Below are 11,480 nucleotides of genomic sequence, written 5' to 3'. Positions count from 1 at the left end.
ACCCCATCAACTAACTACATAAAAACCACCTGGCAATCAAACTATCGTTACCATATACTCGCTCGCTACTCCTATCTGTTGAACTTTTCCCTCACATAGACAGAATCCTAGATGCCAAACAAAAACAAATTAAAGTAAAAATAGGGAAAAACGACAAACCGTCCTCAAGAACAATAGGTAATGCAATATTAACTTACAGTAAAGTCTGCAGACAAAATATAGGGAACTGAATGTGTAAACAAATTATTTTAAGTGTTACAAGTAAACCACAAACATAATATTTACTGCTTTAATGACTTCTCAGAATAAGTACAGTTTTTTACTGTATTCCGTTACATATAAATTTAAAGCATTTATAAACCTTTGTATTAAAGTACTGTACTTAAATTTTTGTAATGCTGCTATGATCAAGTTGGAACATTGGTAGTGCTCCAAGTTCAGCTTTTTCATTTGCTATTAAGTCTTCAGCTCGACAATGACTGGAGAATCTTCCTCTGTTTCCACAATGACTGGAGCATCTTCTCCATCATCCTCTAAATTGAGATCCCACTTAAACTTACTAGTTATGTGGGCTTTAAACCGGTGAGCCTTTTTTACTAATGTTGCTGGGAGGGATACAGCATTGTCATTAACATTAGCAAACAAGGATCTCAATGCAGCTGCCAAGAAATTGTTGCTCTCAACAATATCAACAAACAAATCTTCTGGGACCTGCCAATGTAAACACTGATTAGAAAAATATATATTGGAACAATGCAAAAAAAGCACCAAAAATCAAACTGGCACCATAACTGAGAAAATTATTTACATTCATGAAGGGAGGCACAAAAGCCATAGAGAACCATAGAAAAAGATGATCAGAGTGTATTTGATTGAGTGAGCATTTCAGTTCAAAAGCATATTTTTCCTTTTCCTTAGTACCCTTATTGATAAATTTTTTACCTTTCTCACTCATTCTTACCTCCCCCTTTCCTTGATTCAATTATTTATTTATTTATTTATAATTTGAGCACACTTACAGAGGTACAAAAAAAATACAGATAAGAGCAGCATGCCAAAGCCACTTATACTATGCATAGCATTACAGGCTGGCTTAAAATTAACTTAAGATTAACTAAGCAATGATGAAATCAGTGAAAAACATTAATGTAAACTGATTACTATAAAGCACAAGTGAGTATTACAAAGACAGGTCATATGGTTGCATGCATTGTTGTAAATTCAGTAGAATGGAGTATTCTGTTAGGTAGTGAATTTAAAAAATAATAAAGTTAGATTGGGTTTTAGGTTTAACATTTATGTGATATAATTGTGAGAAACATTTAAGATATACAATTTATAAGGTTCAGTTATTCAGTATTTATTTGGTTTTGGGTGAGTAAGTGATCTTTGAGAAGAGACTTGAATTTATAAACAGGTAGTGTTTCTTTTATATTTACAGGTAATGAATTCCAGATTTTAGGGCCTTTTATGTGCATTGAGTTTTTGCATAGCGTGAGATGGACACGAGGAATATCAAAGAGTGATCTGTGCCTTGTGTTATGGTCATGTGTTCTGTTGAGGTTGGCAAGGAGATGTTTGAGGGGAGGGTTAATATCAGAGTTGAGTGTTCTATGTATGTAATAGGTGCAGTAATAAGTATGGATGTTTTGTATGGTGAGTAGGTTGAGTGTATTGAATATTGGTGGAGTGTGCTGCCTGTAGTGAGAATTTGTTATCATTCTAACTGCAGCCTTTTGTTGGGTAATTAGTGGTCTGAGATGGTTACTTGTTGTTGAGCCCCATGCACAAATTCCATAGGTGAGATAGGGGTAAATAAGAGAGTGATATAGGGCCAGGAGGGCTGACTGTGGAGCATAGTACCGTATCTTCGATAGTATGCCTACAGTCTTGGAAATTTTCTTAGAAATTTGTTGTATATGTGTATGAAATTTGAGTCTATTATCAAGGTGGATTCCTAAGAATTTTCCCTCTGTTAGCTTTGTGATAGGTGATCCGTTTATCATTATGTTAAGAGGGACATCTGTAGCTCTGTTACCAAACTGAATGAAGTAGGTTTTGTCAATGTTTAGTGTAAGTTTGTTAGTACTCATCCAGGTAGATATTTTCTGTAATTCGGTATTTACAGTATTGGCTAGCGTGACTGGGCTCGGGTGGGAGAAGACGTATGTTGTGTCATCAGCAAATAGTGTGGGTTTGAGTAATTGAGAAGCATTTGGTAGGTCATTTATGTATAGGAGAAAGAGAAGAGGGCCAAGGACACTTCCCTGTGGGACACCAACTGTAATTGGTTGTGCAGAAGAGTTTGCCCCATTTGCGTACACATATTGGCTTCTGTTGCTGAGGTATGACTTGAGGTAGTTGAGGGAGTGCCCTCTTATACCATAGTGTGATAATTTTACGTGGAGCAAGTCATGGTCAACTGTATCAAAAGCTTTACGTAAGTCAATGAAGATCCCCAGTGGGACTTCTTTTTTCTCTATTGCAGTGTATATATGTTCTAGCATGTGTATAATAGCATCATTAGTATTTTTATTAGGCCTGAATCCAAATTGGCAGGGGTTGAGTATGTTTTGGGAGATAAGGTAGGACAATTCTCCCTTGGATTGAAACTGATTTCCTTCCATTTCCCCAGGTGCTATATGTCCCATACAGGCATAGTGTGTCCCTCCATGAATGTAATACTGTAATGATAAATGTAATTCTTTGATATAAACATATGGTATCAAGTGTCTTCATGTAATGTATTAGTAATCTGCAGTGTGGATTTCTACAAGCCAATTTTTTCCCTTCAGGGGGGTTGCCTTCATGCTGGTGAAGGGCTCTTGATCTAAGAAATTAGAGTTGCCTTTCCCTCTCTTGGATCATATCTGATTACCTCCCATTCCTCAGGTGTTGTGTAACCAATACCCCATATGGAATGTGCCTTGATGCTGACAAGGGCTCTTGATCCAAGGAACCAGACTTCTCTTCCTTGGATCAATCCTAATTGCCTCCCATTGTCTTAGGTGTTATACAACCCCTACAGGTTTAGCACTCCTCCCCCTTCTCCCATACTCCATTAATCTAAAAATAGTGCTTCCCCATGATTATAAGAATAATACAGGATAGTATTATTCTTGCTATACTATATTCTGAAACAAGCACCAAATCCAAATGGGTCATATAGCACAGGGTTAGTTTAACCCTTAAACGGTCCAAATAGATCGACGTTCAAATCCACAGTGCTCCAAAAGTAGATCTATGTTTTTTTTACATATTTTCAAATATAACAAAAAAAAAAATGTAGATAAAAGTTTTTTTTACACATTTTCAAATGTAAAAAAAAAAATGATGATGTACATTTTTTTACATACTTTCAAATGTCGAAAAAACGTATATATACGTTTGGACCGTTTAAGGGTTAAGCAGTAAAGGATAAGTGTTAGTGAAGTTGATGGTTAGAGATGATGTAAAATCAACATCAGAGTTAGTGAAAAATTTTATTTTTTGTTAAAAAAAAAAAAAAAGGGATTCAGAGAGTACAGTGTGTACACTCTGAGGTAGATGTGAGGATGTCATATTTCAGAGGATCACTAGAAATGTGATACATATCTGCATACTTCTGGCAAGACAACTATTGCATGAATAATGGTGAATGTGTTTTCTTTTTTTGGGAAAGGAAGGGGGGGGGTTACTACCTTGGATAAAATAGCCTGGGTGTTAAAAAGTAAAGGGGCAGAGTACAGCTCAGTAAATCAACGAGCAGAAACCATGTACCCTCCCTGAACTATGGTCACCGATGCAATATGTAGTGTGCTGTTCTCTGGAAACCCTACCTAGTGCAGAACAGCAGAATGGCACCTCCAGAAATGAACAGAGCTAGGCTTAGCAATGTCATAAGTGATCTGATTCCTTGGATTTTCCCTTTGCTATGGCAAGGAAACCTCCTCAAAGAGGAATAATAGTAATACTACTACAACCAACATTTTCTTTTAGTGAAAAGTGCAGAATAACCCATATAGGTCTATTGCCTTTTGTAAATACAGTAAGCTCTCTTATAAAGCTCCTCTATATAGTGCAATTTTTTTGTATAATGTGTAGAAAGGCCTTCATAGTACACACTATTCAATTTTAGATGCACTTTTTCAATTGCATTTACATTAAATCACACTTTATAAGAGAGCCTGATATAATTTTTTAGTGAGGATTAGATTCAGCCAACACCCTACTTCATAACTACAAAATGGTAAGAAAAAATCAGTATAAAACCTTAATATAATACTGTGTTAGTTTACAGTTTTTTTACCTCATGTATCTGAAAATGTATGATGGAGAGGAATTTGTTGTACAGATCAGGGTACTGCTGCAAAAGTTCTTCTGCACGACACATTTCTGACAAGAGGCGCTTCCAGTGCTCCCAACCATCCCATACTTGGCCCACTAAGAAAGATACAAAAGCCAGCTGCAGCTCTGCCAGCATACTCTCAGGGCTGAAAGAAATGAACTGCACTTTTTAACATTAATTGTAAGCTATACATCCTCAGGACATTTTGCACTGCATTCAGTATTTTAGTGAAAAAGCATTACTCAGTTGTGTGAGTACCTGGATACCAGTGAGGAGTTCTTTATCCAAAGAAATGAACTAATCTTACTTTTACTGGATCAAATCCGATTGCCTCATATTACCCCAAGCACCGCATGATGCCTATGGGTTTACCACTTTCCCTATGAATTCACAGTAATAATAGATGAGACAATTTAAATCAGATATCATTGTGATTGCCATCTTCAAGCTTGAGTTTTGGCATCCCAGCCATCAAAGTGGGGAAATGCCTCGAGACTGTTAAAGTATTCTTGATCAAAGGTGCTGGTGATACCCTACCCTTCCATGGATCAAACTGGATTACCTTCCATTCCAAAGTGCTGTGTGACCTCTATAAGTTTTGTGCTTCCCTCTGGATATAATACTGATACAGTAACAGAAAACTCTTTATATAACAGACTTAAAATAATGGGTAAAATTCACTAGGCAAATTGTAATTTTAACTCTTTTATTCTTAAGGTTTATTGTATTATAACTGTAAAACGTGTACAATATAATATTATATGTACGTTGAAAGAAGAAAGAAAAGAAGGATATACAGTAGAATAACTAAGTGCTTTTTTGCCATGTTTTAATATTCTGGCAATCCTCCTTCATTGAGGTGTTAATGTTCCAGTTTTATAACTGTAGTGTAAGCATCCCTCAAGCAGACAGTAATGGAGTGAATGATGATGAAAGTTTTTCTTTTTTGGGCCACCCTGCCTTGGTGGGACATGGCCAATGTGTTAATAAAAAAAAAAATCCCCCTTCATAGTCCCTTATGTAAAGGGCTACTGTACTTTAATAATTAAAATATCTTACCAACTGACAGCAGCCACCCAGGGAGGTACTACCGTCCTGCCAAGTGAGTGTAAAACTAAAGCCTGTAATTGTTTTACATGATGGTAGGATTGCTGATGTCTTTTTCTGTCTCATAAACATTCAAGATTTCAAGTACGTTTTGCTACTTCTACTTACACTTAGGTTTCGCTACACATGCATGTACAAGCATATATACAGTGGACCCTCAGGTAACAATGCCACTGGATAGCGATAAAATCTGATATCGATGCGTCTTTGCGTAAAAATATTGGCTCGGCCAGTGATGAAAAACTCAGTTAGGGACATTCGTCCCAAACACGTCCGCATGGCCTGGCCCACCCATCGCTGCTCAGCCACTATGTACACCCAGTGTGCCATTGTTTAGAAGCCAGGGCGGACGGTTCCAGCATACATTCAATACATTTTGTATTATTCCACTGTTTTTAGTGCTTGTAACTGCTAAATAAGCCACCATTGGCCCAAAGAAAGCTTCTAGTGCCAACCCTGTGGTAAAAAGGGTGAGAAATACTATCGAATTGAAGAAAGAGATATGTAATTGCAAAGTATAAAAGTGGAGTGCGTGCCTCCGAGCTGGCCCAGTTGTATAACAAACCCCAATCAACCATCGCTACTATCTTGGCCAACAGAAAGGCAATCAAGGAAGCTGTTGGTGCGGAAGGTGCAAGTATGCTTACAAAAAAGAGATCGCAAATACTCGAAGATGTGGAGAGACTTGTTATTGGTGTGGATCAACGACAAATTATTATCAGGAGATAGTGTTTCACAGTCAATCACATGTGAAAAGGCAAAGCAGTTGCATGTGGATCTCATTAAGAAAATGCCTGGAACTAGTGGTGATGTTAGTGAATTTAAGGCCAGCAAAGGTTGGTTTGAGAGATTTAAGAATCGTAGTGGTATACACAGTGTGATAAGGCATGGTGAGGCTGCCAGTTCTGATCAAAAAGCGGCTGAAAAATATGTGCAGGACTTTAAGGGTACATAGAGGCTGAAAAATTAAAACCCCAACAAGTGTTCAATTGTGACAAAACAGGCCTGTTTTGGAAGAAAATGCCAAACAGGACCTACATTACTCAAGAGGAAAAGGCACTCCCAGGACACAAGCCTATGAAAGACAGGCTAACTCTCATGTTTTGTAGTAATGCTAGTGGGAATTGCAAAGTGAAGCCTTTACTTGTGTATCACTCTGAAATTCCCAGTGTGTTCAAGAAAAACAGTGTCGTCAAGGCTAATTTGTGTGTGATGTGGAAGGCAAACAGTAAGGCATGGGTCACTAGGCACATTTTCCATGATTGGTTCTATCATGTGTTTGGCCCCACTGTGAAAAAATACCTCCTGGAAAATAAATTGGACCTCAAGTAACTCCTGGTATTAGACAATGTTCCTGCTCATCCTCCAGACTTGCAAGAGCAAATTGTGGGGGAGTTGACCTTTATCAAAGTGAGGTTTTTTGCCTCCTAATACCACTCCTCTCCTCCAGCCCATAGACCAGCAGGTCATTTCAAACTGTACACCAAAGCAGTGTTTCAAAAGTGCTTTGAAGTGACCTCAGACACTGAATTGACTCTAAGAGAGTTTTGGAAAGATCACTTCAGTATCCTCAATTGCATAAACCTTATAGATAAGGCTTAGGAGGGAGTGACTTGTAGGACTTTGTACTCTGCTTGGAGGAAATTGTGGCCAGAATGTGTACAAGAGAGGGATTTTGAAGGGTTTGGGGCTACCCCTGAGGAGCCTATACCAGTTGTAGAAACTGTTGTGTCATTGAGGAAGTCCATGGGGTTGGAGGTTAGTGGCAAGGATGTGGAAGAGTTGGTGGAGGACGACAATGAAGAGCTAACCACTGATGAGCTGCAAGAGCATCTGCAACAGCAAGAGACCACAGCTGAGGAAATTGCTTCAGAGGAGGGGAGAGAGAGATGGAGGAAGTTGCCTTCTTCAATGATTTAGGACATTTGTACAATGTGGACAAAGATGCAAGCCTTTATGGAGGAACTCACCCTGACACAGCTATTGCAAGCTGTGCTGGTGACATTTACAATGACAATGTTGTGTCCCATTTTAGGGAAATCTTAAAGAAACGCCAGAAACAGAGCTCTATGGACAGATTTTTGGTACGACAGAGGTCCAGTGACTGTCAAGTTGTTCCCAGTGGCATTAAAAAACAAAGAAGGGAAGTAACCCCGGAAAAAGACTTGCTACCTAAAGTCCTTATGGAAGGGGGTTCCCCTTCCAAACAATAGACACCTCCATCATCTCCCCTCCTCCCATCTCATCACTCATCAATAAATCTTCAATAAAGGTAAGTGTCATTTATTCTTCATGTTACTATTTATTCTTCATGTACTATTTATTCTTCATGTCTCATTGTTTTCTGTGTAGGAAAATGTATATTTCATGTGAAAATTTTTTTTTTTAATACTTTTGGGTGTCTGGAATGGATTAATTGGATTTCCATCATTTCTTATGGGGAAAATTAATTCGGATAACAATAAAATCGGCTAAGGACAAGCTCTCTGGAACGGATTAAAATCGTTACCCGAGGGTCCACTGTATACAGACCCTTCAGGGTTTTCTTCCATTTTCTTAATAGTTCTTGTTCTTGTTTATTTTCTCTTATCTCCGTCGGGAAGTGGAACAGAATTCTTCCTCTGTAAGCCATGCGTGTCGTAAGAGGCGACTAAAATGCCAGGAACAAGGAACTAGTAACCCCTTCTCCTGTACATATTACTAAAGTTAAAAAGAAACTTTTGTTTTACTTTTTGGGCCACCCTGCTTCAGCGGGATATGGCTAGTTTGTTGAAAGAAAGACAGATTATCATCTTACCAACTATTATGAATATAGTTTGGCTGATAAATAAGCAAAGAGAAGTACTGAATATAAATGCACAAAACTTGAATCAACATTAAGTTAAAATTTTTACCAAATTCAAAATTTCCTTCAAAGAATTTGATGGAATCTGTCATGCATATCAAGATTCACATCTAACTAAACACCATATTTTACATGTATTAAAGAAAAAAAAAAAGAGACAATACCATGACTTGAACAATACACAAATAACCTGCATATAGGAGAGGAGGAGGAGCTTACAATGATGTTTCGGTCCAACTTGGACCATAGTCGGGGTCTTGGACACTAGTCGGCCAAAGCCTTTATTTATTTATTTATGTCTTTGCAAACAGAACACTGAGATTATGTATTTACAATAATGGGTAGTAATGCAAAGAGAGCCTCTATTATGCCTAGGCATTATGGGCTGACTTAACATTATTGGCTTACTGACTACTTAACACTAAGAATTATATCAGAGTTGTACAGTACATTATTAATTATATCATAGTTGTACAGTAGATTATTAATTATAAGCGAATCTAATTTATGTAAGACAAAAGATATATTCATATATTAAAAAACGTTTTTTTGTGGAACAATGATTCAATTATATTCCTGTCGACAATGGATAAAAGGTTCAAAAGTAATTGTTGAAATTATGATATGGGAATACGTATTGAGTATGTGAGTACTGAGTATTGAGTATTTAGTCTAGGGTGATTAAGTGGCTTTTGAGAGGAGTCTTAAACTGATTTTCAGACCGGGTTACTTTAGTATCTTCTGGTAATGAATTCCATATTTTGGGGCCCTTTATGTGCATAGAGTTTTTACACAGTGTGATATGGACAAGGGGTACATCAAAAAGAGATCTGTGTCTTGTGTTATGGTCATGTGTCCTGTTAAGGTTGGTGAGGATAAGTTTGAGTTGTGGGTTTATATTTGAGTGTATTGTTCTGTGTATGTAGTAGGCACATGAATAAGTATGGATGTTCTTAATGGTGAGCAAATTTAGACTTTTGAAAATTGGTGGAGTTTGCTGTCGGGAGTGGGAATTTGTTATCATTCTGACTGCTGCCTTTTGCTGGGTTATTAGAAGTCTTAGGTGATTTAATGTTGTTGGTCCCCATGCACAAATTCCATATATGAGATAAGGGTATATGAGTGAATGGTAGTGCCAGGAGAGCTGATTGTGGAACGTAGTACATGTACTGTATCTAGGATAGTATGCCTACAGTCTTAGAGATTTTCTTGGTGATTTGTTGTATATGTGTCTGGAACTTAAGGTTACTGTCAAGGTGGATACCAAAGAATTTTCCCTCTGCAAGTCTCATGACTGATGATCCGTTTAGCGTTATGTTAAGTGGAACATTTGCAGCTTTGTTTCCAAACTGAATAAAATAGGTTTTATCAGTATTCAGGGTAAGTTTATTAATCATCATCCAGGCAGATATTTTCTGCAATTCGGCATTGACGGTGTTGGCGAGTATGAGTGGGTTTGGGTGGGAGAAGACGTATGTAGTGTCATCTGCAAATAATATGGGTTTGAGTAGCTGTGATGCATTCGGTAGATCATTGATGTAGATGAGAAAGAGGAGTGGTCCAAGGGCACTTCCCTATGGGACTCCTACTGTGATTGGTTGGGTGGAAGAGTTTGCACCATTTGTGTACACATATTGAATTCTGCTACTAAGGTATGACTTTAGGTAGTTGAGGGAGTGGTCTCTGATACCATAGTGCGTTAATTTAGAGTACAGCAGTTCATGGTCGACTGTATCGAAAGCTTTACATAAATCAATGGAAATGCCCTGCGGGACTTCTTTCTTTTCGAGTGTGGTATATATTAGTTCTAGCATGTGTATGATAGCATCATTTGTGCTGTTATTATTCCTGAATCCAAAGTGACAAGGGTTTAATATGTTGTGTGAGATGAGGTAGGAATAGATCCGTCTATGAATTAATTTTTCAAAGATTTTAGAGGGCAGTGGTAAGTTAGATATAGGTCTATAGTTATTCAAGTCAGCTTGGCCACCTCCTTTATGGATCAGAGTGACCCTCGTTATTTTGAGGATTGTTGGGAAGGTAGATGATTCTATGGATTTGTTAGAGTGTTGCAATAATTGGTGACAATACTTGAGAAGCTTTTTTGTACATAAAAGCAGGCAAGTTGTTTATGTCTCCTGCCTTGTTTTTAAGGATGTTGATGATGAGCGAAACTTCTGGTGAGGTGGTTGGAGCTAGGAATAGCGTATCTGGGTAGGTACCTATGAGGTAGTCTAATGGACAAGTGTTTGAGCTTGGTATTTTATTTGCTAGATTTTTTTTCTATGGTGGAGAAGAAAACATTGAGTCTGTTTGCTGTTTCAGTTGGTGTGAGTACGGGTTCTTTTGTTAATTTGATTGTTTTGTTTTTGGATAACTTTTTAGTTCCAAGAACTTCAGATAGAGTTTTCCAGGTCTTTTTCATATCACCTTTGATGCTATGTAATCTATTTTCATAATACAATTTTTTAGATCTTCTTATCAGGCTGGTAAGAGCTGACGAGTAACGTTTAGACTGGTCTCTAGTTATTTGACCCATTCTATACTGTTTTTCATATTTGTTCTTTGTGTTAATGGATTTGAGGATGCTTGGTGTTAGCCAGGGACTATTCAGTCTCTTTGCTGTGATCTGTTTAGTTTTTTTGGGACAATGTTTGTTGTAGAGGTGATGGGCTATTTTTAGAAAATTATTTATACATTCATTCATATCTGTATATGTTTCGAGCTCATTTTGCCAGTCGATGTTATTCATAGCTGCTATAAAGTTGTTAACAGCTGTCTCGTTATGTAGTGTGAAGGTAGCTTTAGTATAATGTCTTGGGGCAATTTACCTAGATTAGTTATGAGAAAGGTTGGGTAGTGGTCTGTAGTGTTGTCTGTGATTATGCCTGATTTTAAAGGGGATATGGTGTTAGTCCAGATGTGGTCTATTAAGGAGATACTTGTCTCGGTGATTCTTGTAGGTTTAGATATTGTTGGTAGCAACAGGCAGTTGCTCATAGTATTTGTGAATTCGGTTACTTGTGGGTCCTGGTTGTGTAGTAAGTTTATGTTGAAATCTTCTGTTAGTAGCAGGTGGTCTTTATTCATGTGTGCATCAGTAGTCATGTTTCCTAGTTTTTCACTAAAGTGGTAAATGTTTGACTGTGGTACTCTGTAGAAGTTTATAATTGTGAGGGTTTTTTGCAGGTCTTTTGATTT

General features: G+C 37.6%; 1 protein-coding gene across 7 annotated transcripts in view; it reads right to left on the bottom strand.

The window, feature by feature from the left end:
* Positions 1-275: 275 nt before the first annotated feature.
* The window catches only part of LOC128688673 (protein AAR2 homolog), a 29,238-nt gene continuing 18,033 nt past the window's right edge, over positions 276-11,480 (bottom strand). For all 7 annotated transcript variants that reach the window (XM_053776630.2, XM_053776629.1, XM_053776627.1 and 4 more), the window contains exons 6-7: positions 4,289-4,472; positions 276-711 (exon numbers count right to left, since the gene is read on the bottom strand). In XM_053776630.2, the coding sequence (XP_053632605.1) occupies positions 457-711; positions 4,289-4,472 (439 nt within the window). In that variant the 3' untranslated portion in view covers positions 276-456. The remainder of the gene's footprint in view (positions 712-4,288; positions 4,473-11,480) is intronic.

The sequence above is a fragment of the Cherax quadricarinatus genome, chromosome 13, assembly GCF_038502225.1.
Source record: "Cherax quadricarinatus isolate ZL_2023a chromosome 13, ASM3850222v1, whole genome shotgun sequence".
NCBI lineage: Eukaryota > Metazoa > Arthropoda > Malacostraca > Decapoda > Parastacidae > Cherax > Cherax quadricarinatus.
Note: the sequence above shows the minus strand (reverse complement) of the source record. Positions and strands in the feature narration are given on the sequence as shown.